The 13,692-nt window shown below is 50.5% G+C and overlaps 3 protein-coding genes across 5 annotated transcripts; 1 reads left to right on the top strand and 2 right to left on the bottom strand.

The window, feature by feature from the left end:
• Positions 1-4,574: 4,574 nt before the first annotated feature.
• LOC117893631 (guanine nucleotide exchange factor subunit Rich) lies at positions 4,575-9,392 on the bottom strand. 3 transcript variants are annotated; one of them, XM_034800314.1, is made up of 2 exons: positions 9,265-9,392; positions 4,575-9,171 (listed from the first exon to the last, which is right to left on the bottom strand). In XM_034800314.1, the coding sequence occupies exon 2, from the start codon at positions 9,151-9,153 to the stop codon at positions 4,900-4,902; it is 4,254 nt and encodes a 1,417-aa protein (XP_034656205.1). In that variant the 5' UTR covers positions 9,154-9,171; positions 9,265-9,392; the 3' UTR covers positions 4,575-4,899. The 3 variants fall into 3 exon arrangements, with proteins under 3 accessions (XP_034656205.1, XP_034656207.1, XP_034656206.1); XM_034800316.1 differs by having other exon boundaries at positions 9,243-9,349; XM_034800315.1 differs by having other exon boundaries at positions 9,239-9,346.
• A 630-nt stretch (positions 9,393-10,022) lies between these two features.
• LOC117894030 (ATP-dependent RNA helicase Ddx1) lies at positions 10,023-12,741 on the top strand. Its single transcript, XM_034800869.1, has 4 exons — positions 10,023-10,121; positions 10,176-10,227; positions 10,282-11,954; positions 12,016-12,741. The coding sequence occupies exons 1-4, from the start codon at positions 10,106-10,108 to the stop codon at positions 12,459-12,461; spliced, it is 2,187 nt and encodes a 728-aa protein (XP_034656760.1). The 5' UTR covers positions 10,023-10,105; the 3' UTR covers positions 12,462-12,741.
• Positions 12,414-13,375, bottom strand: LOC117894031 (GSK3-beta interaction protein). Its single transcript, XM_034800870.1, has one exon. It carries the CDS (start codon positions 13,258-13,260, stop codon positions 12,784-12,786), a length of 477 nt encoding a protein of 158 aa, XP_034656761.1. The 5' UTR covers positions 13,261-13,375; the 3' UTR covers positions 12,414-12,783.
• Positions 13,376-13,692: the final 317 nt, after the last annotated feature.

Genomic DNA, 13,692 nt, shown 5'->3' with positions numbered 1-13,692 from the left:
TGAATTAATGAGGTAAACTTTGCACCTCAATGACAGAAAAGGCAACGGCAACAGCAAAGTCAAAGGCAAAGCGGGTGGAGGTGCTGCTCCTGCTCCTGCTTTTGCTCCTGCTCCTGTTCAATGGCTGCTTCTAATGCCCCCTCACGTTACGTGTAACGTTACGTTACGTTTTTTTGGCCCCGTCTCTGTCTTTGGTTTGCTAATGTATAGGTTCAAGAGGTCAGTGTGCGACAGCCGGCAGCAGCAGGCAGCAGCAAGCAGCAGGAGAAGCAGCAAAAAAGCTTGTCAGCCCAGAGAAAACTTTGGCCGGGCGCACAAAAGTAGGCAATAGAAGATGACTGCAACCTGAAAGACTTAGCCTGCGCATAGTGATGGAATACGGATCCCAGCGATCATCGGAAATTGTGTATCGATATTTTGTGATAAATTGTACTCTATTAATAACTTTAAGACAATTTTCAACTAAAGTCTAACGTCTATGTGTTTGTAAAATCATTTATTCACATTTGCCAGCTATGATGATAGATGGATTAGTATTTCTCCCCATGCAATGCATGCCAGCAGAGGGAGCTGTAAAAACCCGTTTGTCATCAAGCTGTGGCACAAATCGTGGCATTCCCAGCTCTGATTTACATGAGCTGGCCCATTCCTCACGTGTCCATCTCCAGCCAGGAAGGGGAAGAAACCAAGCCCCCTTGTGTGTGTACCAAGTCGACGTCAATGCTGTTGCTGACACGTGATGAAACGCTGCCCCGGCACCCATCACTGCTGCTGCTCCTGCTTCTGCTGCAGGGGGCAGTGGTACGAGTACGTTGTAGGTGAGCAAGAGCACAAGGCATTAACATTTACATGGCACACGCACACTCCAGGTGCCTGGGGAGTGGTGGAGCTGTGGGGAAACAGCAACAACCAAAACTTTGGCAATTCTTTTGTGAAGAGTACGGGGCATCCATACCGTACATTCATTTATCCATCCATCTATCCACAAGGTGGTAATGTGTGGTCCAGCAAGAGGGGGAGATGCCTCAAGGAAGCAACGGAAACTCTGTTACGGACGCCCTCAAATCCCCGCCCGGGGTCGGACGTTGCCATTAACGTTTCTATTGTGAGCTTTTAGCCTTAGCGAAATAAATAAAATTCGACAGTTGCGATGGACATCTTCAGACACCTCGCTCCCCCTTCTCCACCCCCACACTGCTCTCTGAATGGGAAACTGGAACACTGCGAGAAAACACACAGCCTAAATATCAATAAAGATTCTAGAGCTTGATTATAGCGAATATTTTACAGGTCTTTTATCTTTGGAGCTCTGACAAAAATTACCAGATCTGTAACATCGGTCTAGTTCGGCATTTCTTTCAGTGTGGCAGACAGTTTTGCGGTTTTCAAATTTCTGCCCAGACAGGCCGAGGATTCCCTGGCCAAAGCCCGGCGAAGGAGGTGGTGCCAAAAACGAGGGGAGGCTTCTGCTGCTGCTGCTGCAGGGAGAGCTACCAACACCTACCAGTTGGTGCTACTGCTCAGCGTATTTATCTATTCATGCTCGCAAAAAGCAATTCGAACGCCGGACCCAGGCAGGACCTGGCAGTGGCCCTGGCCAAGGCACTGGCCTGGGGGCTGAGAGGAGCAAACTTCAATGCAGCTAACGATGTAGGGACAACAACAGAAACAGAACTGCAGATGGAGATGGAGCGGCGTTGCTAGCAATGGACTGCAGTGCAAGTTGATTCCGTGATTTTTGGGAGGAAAAGTTTTTCGGGGACTCGTCTACGTCCTAGCCCTCGCCCTCGCCCTCGCTCTCGCCATCGTGCTCGTCCTCGTTCTGGCTGCATTTTGAGCTTTTATTATGTTTTTGGTGAACGGATGAGGGGGATACGAGCGGGGTCTCTCCGCCTCGTGTTAGTTCAAAGTTGAAGTTGCTGCAAAAGTTTGGGGCGGGAAAAGGACGAAAAACGAAGAAAAGTGTAGACTTTTTAGTGTTTTACACAAAAGCGCCGGCATAGACATGAAAGGAAAGGTCGGGGATCGAGGATCGAAGGATGGGTCCCGGCTCTGTCTCTCTGGTATAGTATAGTATGTGTCTTTGCCTGTGTTGGGGATCGGGAATCGGGTTCCTGGACGAATGGTTAGACGCTTGGATGGCTACAAACAAACAGATGGAAAGACAGACAGACAAACAGACGGACACACAGAGAGGTGGGGAGTGGAATGAATGGAGTTGGGGAAGCGTTTGCAACATGCATTAGATTGGCAGTTGGGGATTTACTTGTAAAATGCAAATGCAATGAATGTACAATTTAGAAATTTTTACACCAAAAAATACTAGACTCGATGGAACCAGTACGACTGCAGTGGCTGATGCAGGGGCAGGGACAGGGCGTGACCCATCAGGGGAAGCAATTTGGGAAGAGCTTGCAGTGGCAGTCGCAGTGCCAGCCACTGTTTGAGGTTATGTTCAGTTCACTTCCATTGAGCTGCACAGCAGATTGAGGCACATCCTTCTGTGTGGCAGTGTCTGCTGCTGCTCCTGCTGCTGCTGTTTCTGCTTTTGGGGCGGGGGTTCATTTGAAATGCAAGCCGTTGTTTTGTCTGAATGACTCGTAATCTATGCTAATGAAATTGTTTTTGGTTTCGGGGTTTTTAAAACGAAAATTTCACCCCACAGCAAAACTCACAAAAACTTTTCGCATAACAGCAACAGCAACACAAAAACACCAATGCAGTGGGTAAGGGCTTAGGGGGTTAAGGAAAGGGTGCCAAGACAAATAAACAAATTGTGTTTGGGCCAAATTGAAAAGCAAGTGTTATGTACTTGAAGATAATAGGAGTTCTGGTACCAATAGAAAGCCATGCCATGTGCTTTACCGAGGAGCGTGCCAGTATTTTTGAGGTACAATTATTTGAATAATAATTCCTCGAATCGAAATCAAATCAATCGATCGATTTGTGTTTCCTTCGATCGATACAACTGTCCTGCCCAGAATAAGTATCTTAAAGCCACTTAGCGGTAAACTCTGCTATGTACGCTTAAGTTCTTAAGGTATTGTTAAGCACTCACTCCCACAATAGTGGCCAGATGAACGGATAAGTTCTAGCTCCAGTGTTCCTTAATATAAAATGCCTGAACATATTTTAATGTTGTTATGGCCGATGGGAGACTTTTATTGCAACCGCAGGCAGCCAGCCAGCTTACATGCCATTCGTTTGCATAGAGAACGAGGCAGGGAGAGTGGAGCCGCAGCTGTAACTTAGACTGCAGTTCCAGCTATAAAATGTACAGTCACACACACACACCAAACACACTGGCTGCCATGCATATGAGGGTGGAAGGGATTATGTGTATTAAGGAATTCATCAAAATCGCCAAGGCAACTCGAATTTTCATCAGATATTTGAAGAAAACTTGTTACAACAACACCTAGTACATCGGCATCCCAGTCCTTGAGTGGTCTACCAGCCACTTTCCGACCCACCAGCACTGAGCTTCAAGTCCGCCCTAACTTTACTGTCCAGCCCCAGGAGTTTCCAGGACAGCCCCAGCCAGCCAGCCAGCCAGCCAGCCAGCCAGCCAGCCATCCAGGCAGTAGGACGAGCGTCGCATGTGGCGTTGTTGATTACATTGTAGTGGCTGTGGCAGAGACGTTGCTGCTGTTGCTCCTGTTGGATGTTGTGTTGTCTGCGGCATTATTACAGTTGTTATTGTCGTTGCTCGCTCTCTCTCAGCGCCGCCAGCAGAGATTCTGGCTGGAGCTTCGGCTGCTCCTCCTGGCCACAATATAAAGAATTTGTAAAAGTTTTTAAAAAATTTCTGCGCACTTGACGATGACGGCGACGACTTCCGCAGCAATGTGTCTGGTGTTGATGCTTTTATTTATATGCTGCCGTTGCGCCCTTTGCTTCTATAACTTTGGCCCGCTCTCCGGTGGAGCGTCAATAGTTATTCCTCCGACCAGCCAGCAACCAGCCAGCCGCAGGCCGGATGTGAGGTACACGAATTTCTGCCTTTCAACTTACATAGATATTACGCCCCAGGGGCACCCTGACGCTTGAGAGGAAGATGGAGTTGGGGAAGTTCTAGGACTCTTGGCCTGTCGCATCGTAACATTACAGTGATTACACTCTGCAAAAGTTACGGTTTTATTGTAAGTTCCCTCCCCATTCCCTGCTGATGCTGTGTGTTTGTTGCCTTCGAACTTTGCGAATTTCCACGGAAAAACTTGCTGGAAACTTCAAATTCGCAGCCAACAAAACACGGATACGGACACGGACTAACTATCCACCTGCATTAGCAAATCAAGCACTGCACGTAATGAATCAGTCACAGCGATTAACTTTTACAACCGTATATTGCGGATGGACACAAAAGGCACCAGAGATGGCTGACAAATCGGTTGGAAGAACCCATCTCGAGAGCGAGAGCATCAACGAATGTTTCCAATGCGATCGCAGACTCAACTCACATATTATCAGAATTCACTTGAGCATCTCGAGCTGATCATCAATGCACAGCGTCTAATGACTTCAAGTGACTTCTAAGATTATTCTTTTATTTTGTTTATTTTTATTAGTAAAAATATAGTTACGTTTTGTATATTTAAGTATGTATATGGTTTGTATAATTGTAATTAACAAATATTGCAGCAAATTTCATCTACTAAATTAAGAATTATGTTACGTATTTATGTATGTATGCATCATACAGTACAGTTATACAATTGTTTGTTTCGTTGTCCATGCGTGTGTGTGTGTTTGTGTGTATGTTTGGCTTACAATTAACGAACAATTTCAACAAATTACGAGTACAGCAACAAAACATCTCTCACCACAAAAGTTACAAAACATTCACTAATGTACACATGTACGGCATTTACGTCTTTTCATCGAGTATGTATGTACGAATTACATCAGGCGGCAGCCCTCTCGCTCCCTACTGTTTTGGCGATGCAGTCGCTGCTGCGTGGGCGTAGATTGGGCAGAGCCGCCGGGCGTTGGGCCTGCATTTCCGTTGGACTCGAGGCTGGCATGCCGCGTCAGGCGCTGGTGGGCCGGTATCAGGTCCGTCTTCCATTGATTTCCATTCACCTGCTGCAATTTTGGCACAAAGTCGCCTTCATCATTATCCAGCGCGTCAGCGGAGTCGGCCGTCAAATCGTTACTGGTGCTGGCATCGTGGGTGGACGAATTGGAAACGTCCCCCAGCGACTGGATGTACTGTTCCAGCAGATAGATGTGTGGCTGCAGCGTCATCACGAAGCCCCGATACAGCGAGCCGTTGTGCTCAAAGGTCCACTGGCTGAGCAGCTTAAGAGCCGCCTCCGTTCGTTTGCAGGAGTTTACCGACTCGCTGCGAATGATTACATTCACTATCCGGGAGATGGAGGCGGCATCCTGCAGCAGTATGGATAGCACCAGGGCGTAGTCCGTGCAGTTGGCCTCGATGAACAGCTGCAGAAGGTACCGCAGTTTGATGGACAGCTTTTCGGGCAACGGATCAGACAGCAGGTCATCCTCGGAAGCCGGCAAGGAGTACAGCCGGCGGTAGCGAAAGTTGTCAAACGACAACTGCGAGCTGGAGCGAGCTTTCAAGATTGGCAGGGAGCTGTGCTGCAGCTCCTCCTCCTCCTTAATGCTGGGCTGCAGTTGGGGCGACTGCGTGGCCGCTCCATTGGGCGTGGCTAGGCTGAAGTAGCCCGACTCTGAGGTCTGCGATGAACCGCCGCCCGCCTGCCGATGTGTTGCCCTTAGCTGAGCAAAGTCGTCCTTGCCCGAAGCTGGAAACGGACTTGGCAGCTGCAGCTCCTCGTGGAGAGCCTGCAGGGCGCCAGCGAAATCGTCCAACTTGGCTGTCCGCTCTGCCTCCTGCGACAGCCAGGTGACCAAATGAAAGTCTAGATACGCGCACATGTACCCCAGGTCCATGAGCTTATGGTTCTGGAGCAGCTGTCTGGCATGGCGCTGCAGTATCAGGTCAATGCAGAACGTTTCCCGATGCTTCGTGGAACGCCGACGTACCACAGAGGGCGCACCCGAGCTGCTCGTCTCGCCGATGGGTGTTGCTGCCATTCCGCCGCCAGATCCAGCCGCCTGCTTGTCCTTGGGCAGATTACTGGTCACAGTGGTGGAAAAACTGCGCTCCCGGGCAATGGGGCCCAGGACCATGTTGAAGGCATCTGCATTCTGGTTAACTTGCTGTTGGGTGTTCACCTGCGGCGGTGGGGCAATCTTCACGTTGACGACCATCGAGGAGCGCGGCGAATCGATCTCGTTCGGGTCGATGGCCTTGAGGAAGCGAATCAGATCCTTTGCCAGTTCCCACTTTCTCTGCTGCAGGGCAATGTCCAGCAACATTGTGGCGTACTGCTTGCTGACCACCGACGGCTCCAGGTTCTGCAGGATGATCAGGTAGCTGGCCGCCGTGTCCAGCTGCTCCGACTGCAGACAGAGCTGGAAGAGGTCCTTGGGCTTGCCCGCCATTGAGAAGAGGTAGGGCCACAGGGCAATCTCCGTCTTCCTGGCACACTGCACGATGGTCTCCAGGTAGACGGGGAACTCGCGGATAAAGTCGAGAATGCTAGGCAACTGAGCGTCCGGTATGGGCTGCTTGCTGGTGGCCTCCTCCTCGAGAACTTCGTGCAGCAACAGCTCCAGGGCATGCGGGAAATAAGGCAAAGCGCGGCACGACTGGGCGATCTCCCAGGCAGAGTAGCCGAGATTCCGTTTGATAAGCTGTCGCAACACTTTATGCAGGTAGATCTGTGACTTTCGCTCCATCAGAGCGAATGGCAGGGAGAAATGGGACGACGACTCGTTGGTGTACAGCGTGCTCTCGTTCTCTACGCCCAGCACAATCACATTGTCGAACAGGATCACCAGCGGATATACTTTGAGGGGGAAACTCAGCATGATCCTCTTCGACATGAAGCTGTGCAGCCGCTGGGCGCCACCCTGCTCCCTTCTCTCCCGGCCAGGCGGCAGAATGGGCAGCCAGACGCGCATCCCATGCGCTCCCGAGTACAGCCACAGGCAGTCCCTCATTGCGCACCGCTCCAGGGTGTGGGAGAGCCAGAAGCACTCGACGCAGCTGGCCAGGCACGTGGCCAATAGAGTGTTGGGCACATTCTCATTGGCATCGCGTTGTATCATCAGGATGCGGCCGCAGACATTCACGATGATCGTCTCGGCCTGGTCCTGCTGCTGTCCCTGCAGCTTCAGCTCGTTCTTCAGGTTGGTCACCGTCAGGCTCACAATACAGGCGGGGTGGATGCAGATGCTCTTCACATCCAGCTCGTACGCACACTCAATGTCTATTGCGTAGGCCGACTTCTTGGACATGTGGAAGAGACTCACGATTCCGTCGGCTGTCAGCACGATCAGCTGGTTGCGGAAGACATTGAGACTGATGACGGGAGCCCGCACCTGCAGCTTGTGACCGAACTGATTGTCCAGCTTGCATTCAGCGGGGTAGCAGCGCAGCTCGTCAGTTCTGTCCAGTAGGGAGTAGCATCCCATCACGATGAAGCCGTGCCACCACACCAGTCCGCCAGACACCACAAAGTCCTTCTCCTGCGACTCGTTGCCAAACAGTTTCCACTTCCTGGTCATGAGGGAGTAGTGGGCCAGGCCCGTTCGCCCAGCCACGGCCACGTGGAGGCCCTCCTTGTCTATCGCCGCATACCTGATGGGCCAATTGGTGGATGCGTAGTTCAAGGGCAGCTGCAGCAGGGTCCAGTACTTGCTCTCCGTCAGGATGCTGCCCGTGTTCAAGCTCTGCTTGAGCTCCAGGCAGTCCTCCTCCGGCTGGTCGGCTCCTCCGCTGGAGGGGAATGTAAACTTGTTGCCGCCATAGGTCTCCTCCAGATTGTTTCCCTGGTTGATGTACAGGCAGTCATCGCCCTGCAGCAGAATGTGTGGATTGGCCGTCATGCAGGGATTCATGCTCAGCGCACTCTTCACAAACTGCAGCTGTAGCACGTTGTTGGCTTGGCTCTCCGCCTCCTTCATGAGCATGAACAGCTGATAACCCTCCGTGGACCATTCTAGGCGGCGCATCTTGAGCGGATTCTGTTTCAGCAGATCGACATTGAGGCCAAAGTCCCAGCTAAGCGTGGACATTAGCAGGGCACCGAAGGTGCTCCACAGCGAAAATCCACCATTGGCCCAGCTCACAGCCAAAACACAACCATCGGGACTCCACTTGAGTTCATTCACAGCGCCCAGGCTACCAGGCAGCACGTTCTCTGTGAGGGTCAGCCGGTGAGAGAACTCCAGTCCTCCGGTGGCATCGTCTATCGCATAGACATTGACCGCCGAGCTTTCCTGGCCATAGGCCAGCAGGCGGAACTTATGGTTCACGCTGCAGACGCTCGCATCCTCGACGTCCTGCACCCAAAAGCCGTGCATGTGATCCGTCTCAAACTTCAGGTGATTGGCTATTAGAAAGGCGGCACGGCGATCGCTGAAAACGGCCGCACAGCCTCCAATGAACGGTGAGTATTCCAGGGAGGCCACAAACGAGTCGCTGCCCAGTGGAGGGAAGTTCTTGGACGGCGCTTGCTGTTGCTGCACGTAGAAGGGAATGTCGCGCAGCTTGATGGAGGCCAGGGCAGGCAGCTCCTGCTCGTTCTCGGCCAATTCCAGTTGGGTCCACTGCAGACGCAGCAGCTCACACGATTGGGTGGCCAGCAGCAGCTCGCTCAGGCTGATGCAGCAGACGGTTGTGATGACAGAGCCCAGGGTGACGCTGCACAGCTCCCTCAGGCTCAGGCGGGGTATGTTCTCCTTGATGAACAGCTCCGCAGAGTCCCTCTTCAGGCTGGCCGCTGGGGGATCCACCTGCATCAGTATGCCACTGCCATTGGCATCGAAGTCCAGCTGGTAGAGCAGCAAGGCTCCCTCGCTGGTGAGCAGAGCCAGCTGCCTGGAGTCGGGTTTCCAGACAATCAAATGGTTCGTCCCATACTGCTTGAGGGACTCCTCCGTCCTGCGAAAGTAGGCAATGGGTATCAGGGGATTGGCGTACCAGATTCCAAGAAAATCATCGCCCACGGCGGCCACGAGTATTTTGACGGCATCACAGCAGATGTGACGTATATTGGCACTCTCTCCGGGCAGCGCCAGACTAACCCGCTTGGGCCAGCCCACTGGAAAGTACATCCTCCGAGTGAAAAGTTACTGCGCAAGGAGAACAGAACGTTGAGAACGTTAGCAATCTGGAATACATGGCGAAACTGATTTGTACTTGCGGCAAGTCGTGTCTGCATTTACATTTTATCTTGAACGACCAATTTTACATATTTTATCTCAACTAATTAGCACAATACAACAAAAAATCTCTGCAATTTACGCGTATACAAATAAGAGTGTTGGCAAACATTTCGAAATCACAGCTGTTTGCCAAAACATCTGTTTTGCAGCACTGATTTTGCACAGCGGTCTAGTGTGACCGTTTACGGTATGTATATTTTGGTGTTTCTCCGAGCAACCTTGTTCCCCACCATAAGCACGGAATGTGGAACATTCTGCTACCGTTGGGAAAAGGCTAATATAGAATTGAGGAAATGTTTGATAGCACAGGCGCCAATCAATGCAAAAACTAGTCAATCAGTTTTGGATATCTGTCTCAACGAAAAGTTACAAATTATAGATACCTATATTGTAGCTAAATCGATATATGTACTTATTCATGTATTTATATGAAAAACATGGGAAAGGTTAAAAGTATGTCAGTCTAAAATAAAGTCATTATTATTGTTAAAAAGCAGCTGGGAAAATGGAATTTTAATATCAATTAACGGAATTAGGATAGACATTCCCACTCACATAACGTTTTAAGCTATTGTTTGGCTGACTTTTTTTTTTAAATAAATAAAAATAAAAGAAAGTCATGAAAACTATCCATCGTTGTTGAGAATTAATTGATAAATTGATTGATTGATTCATAAAACATCAAAATCAAGGAAAATGATTTAAGACGGTTTATTTACGGTATATATTTTAACAGATAAGGTATATTCGGTATATTTGATCGATAGCACCGCAGTAGATTGTCGGCCGGCGTTTTTTGCATTACAAATTATAAAAAATATAAATACAAATAAAATAAAAAATGACCGCATTTGAGGGTGAGTAGCTAGCAAAGTTTATACTCTTTTGGTTAATGAATAATTCACTTTTAGAGTTTGGCGTTCTCCCGGAGCTGGGAAAGGCCACCGACGAAGCAGACTGGACGTAAGAAACATTTTGCAAGATGAGACATTTCACAATAAATTGGTATCATTGCAGCCTGCCGACCGATGTGCAGGCGGAGGCCATACCCCTCATATTGGGTGGTGGCGATGTGTTGATGGCCGCCGAGACCGGTTCCGGAAAAACGGGAGCCTTCTGTCTGCCCATCCTGCAAATTGTGTGGGAGACTTTACGAGATATTGAGGAGGGAAAGGCTGGCAAAGGCGGCGGAGGCACCGCAGCAGCTGTGACCCCCTGGACAATGTCCTTTTACGATCGGGGCAATGCTCTAGCTGTGACCCCTGATGGGCTGCGCTGCCAGTCGAGGGAGTTTAAGGAGTGGCACGGATGTCGTGCCACCACAGGAGTGCGCGGCAAGGGAAAGTTTTACTTTGAGACGACAGTAACGGATGAGGGATTGTGCCGCGTCGGCTGGTCCACACAGCAGGCCAATTTGGATTTAGGAACCTGCCGGCATGGCTTCGGATTTGGCGGAACGGGCAAGAAGTCAAACAATCGTCAGTTCGATGACTACGGCGAGGCCTTTGGCAAGGCAGACGTCATTGGCTGCCTGCTGGACTTGCAGCGCCTGGAGGTGAGCTTCACCAAGAATGGACAGAGCCTGGGCGTGGCCTTCCGCGTGCCAGACAACCTCAGCAAGGAAACATTTTACCCGGCTGTGGTTCTGAAGAACGCCGAAATGTTGTTCAACTTTGGCAAAACAGACTTTAAGTACTGTCCAGGCAATGGATTCGTAGGTGTCTGCCAGGCCGGGTCGGAGCACATCAAGGCCAATCCCTTGGCCAGTCCCACCGCTAATGCGGCAACCGCCAAAGCAGCCCCCAATGCTCCCCAAGCCATCATTATCGAGCCCAGTCGGGAGCTGGCCGAACAAACCTACAACCAGATCGAGAAATTCAAGTACCACTTGAGTAATCCGGAAGTGCGCTCCCTGCTGCTCATAGGCGGGGTCCGACTGGACGAGCAGAAGGCGCAGCTCCAGCAGGGCATCCACATTGTGGTAGGCACTCCCGGCCGCCTGGAAGAGTTGATTAACAGTGGCTTCGTGCTGCTCACCCATTGCCGGTTCTTTGTGCTGGACGAGGCAGACGCGCTGCTCAAGCAGGGCTACACGGATCTCATCGACCGTCTGCACAAGCAAATACCAAAGATCACGGCGGAAGGGCGCCGCCTCCAGATGATTGTCTGCTCGGCCACGCTGCACGCTTTCGAGGTTAAGAAAATGGCCGAGCGCCTGATGCACTTCCCCACCTGGGTGGATCTGAAGGGCGAAGATGCCGTGCCCGAAACCGTACATCATGTGGTATGCCTGGTGGATCCGCAGGCGGATCGAAGCTGGCAGTCCCTCCGCCAGCCCATCCGCACCGACGGGGTGCACGATCGCGACAATGTGCATGCCAGCTATCCGTCGGAGGAGACCTATTCGCAGGCTGTCAAGCTCCTAAAGGGCGAGTACTGCTTCCATGCGATAGAGAAGCATAAGATGGATCGTGCCATCATCTTCTGTCGCACCAAGCAGGACTGCGACAACCTGGAGCAGTACCTCAAGCAGCGCGGGGGCCAGCGCTTCTCCTGTGTCTGCCTGCACGGCGACCGTAAGCCGCAAGAGCGCAAACAGAATCTGGAGATGTTCAAGCAGCAGCAGGTCAAGTTCTTGATATGCACAGATGTGGCTGCCCGCGGCCTGGATATCACTGGATTGCCCTTCAGTAAGTGTTTCTCCCATCATACATTTTATCTCCTTACCAATCCTATCCATTCGATTTGCAGTGATAAACGTAACGCTGCCCGACGACAAGGCCAACTACGTGCACCGCATCGGACGTGTTGGTCGAGCCGAGCGCATGGGCCTGGCCATCAGTTTGGTCTCCACGGTGCCGGAAAAGGTCTGGTACCATGGCGAGTGGTGTAAGTCGCGAGGCCGCAATTGCAGCAACACCAATCTGACCGAAGTTCGCGGCTGCTGCATTTGGTATAACGAGCCGAACCTGCTGGCCGAAGTCGAGGATCACCTGAACATCACCATACAGCAGGTGGACAAGGCCATGGAGGTGCCCGTCAACGATTTCGACGGCAAGGTGGTCTACGGGCAGAAGAATCTGAACACCGGCACCGGCTACAAGGACCATGTGGAGCAGCTGGTGCCGACGGTGAGGAAACTAACAGACTTGGAACTGCAATCACAATCTTTATTCTTGAAACGCCTTAAAGTCTAATTTTGGATTTGGATTGAGTGTTTGGTTTTGCTAAGCAAGGACAATGTTACATCGATGTTACACGCGAAACGGGAGGAGTTGGCCCTACAATTGGATATTCTATGGTGGCCAACACTCGCGGGAATACTTTATGGTACACAAACACACACACACATAAATATCTTAAGACATCGGAGATGGGCCTAGGCCTCGTCCTCGGCCTCGACTTTAGACCCGCTCCAGAGAACGCACGAGATACCATTACGAGTAAACATTAAATAAAACTAACATTAAAATCTTCTGTCTAAAGAGTATACAGCCTCAAGTCCGAGTTTCTTTACAGTCACTGGTCGGCATCCTCCTCCTCCTCCTCCTCTTCTTCCTCCTCGAGGAACTCTGTCCGCATCTGCTGCAGCTGCCGGAGTTGCTGGCACAGTTGGTTGCCAAAAGATTCCACATAGCGGGGACTTATCTTGTCCAGCAACGCATAGGGCGTTTCAAAGATCTCCTCGTCATCCTCTGGCGCGGCTTCCTCCTCATCGTCGATGTGCAGCTTGGCAGCCATCCTCTTGTCGGCATCGACGGTGTCGTACAGGGAGGAGACAATCTTGAAGCCGCGACTGGTGACCTGTACGCAGCAGGTTGCACTCTCTATGGTTCGTATGTTTAAGTATATCTGCGTGGCATCGCTGGCCAGCTTGGAAGAGATGCATATTTCAGCGACGTGCGCCTTCACATCGTTGATGATCGCATTGGCCTCGTCAATGCAGTTAAACGCTTGTTCCTCGCAGTCGCCTTCGCTGGCTATTGAGTCGCCCATGCTATCAGCGTCGCCTCCTGGTCCTCTTGTCTCCGTTTTAATTTAATTTTGCTTAAATTTATTCGATTTTTACCAGCGCAACATGTTTTTTCCCATATGTCACAGCCAGTGTGGATTTATCAACAAAATATACCATCTGACCCTCAAAAATATATCGAAATTACTGTAAGTAACAACTGCGAAACTAAAGTACATTTAATGAATCCCTTGTTTATGAATATTTGTTTTTATTTTTATGTAATTCCATACTTTTTCCGTTGACAACTTAAATTTTCATTTGGCATTAGCATGCTTGATAGGTTAAAAGCATGCTTTATGTTTCATAATTAATGTTTAAAAGCTGTTTGGAAACCAGAATTTTAACATTACTTAATTGAATTAGGGTATTCGAAGTTCCATACCATACCACCGGTTGACAAGCTACAAGTAGCC

This window comes from Drosophila subobscura, chromosome J (assembly GCF_008121235.1).
Source record: "Drosophila subobscura isolate 14011-0131.10 chromosome J, UCBerk_Dsub_1.0, whole genome shotgun sequence".
In the NCBI taxonomy this organism is placed as follows: Eukaryota; Metazoa; Arthropoda; class Insecta; order Diptera; family Drosophilidae; genus Drosophila; species Drosophila subobscura.
Note: the sequence above shows the minus strand (reverse complement) of the source record. Positions and strands in the feature narration are given on the sequence as shown.

Excerpts from the sequence above, each read along its gene's own strand:
- LOC117893631 (XM_034800314.1), bottom strand. The coding sequence starts at position 9,153 with ATGTACTTTCCAGTGGGCTGGCCCAAGCGGGTTAGTCTGGCGCTGCCC.
- LOC117894030 (XM_034800869.1), top strand. Across the intron at positions 10,228-10,281 it reads ACCGACGAAGCAGACTGGAC|CCTGCCGACCGATGTGCAGG; the intron begins GTAAGAAACATT and ends GTATCATTGCAG. Across the intron at positions 11,955-12,015 it reads TATCACTGGATTGCCCTTCA|TGATAAACGTAACGCTGCCC; the intron begins GTAAGTGTTTCT and ends TTCGATTTGCAG.
- LOC117894031 (XM_034800870.1), bottom strand. The coding sequence starts at position 13,260 with ATGGGCGACTCAATAGCCAGCGAAGGCGACTGCGAGGAACAAGCGTTT.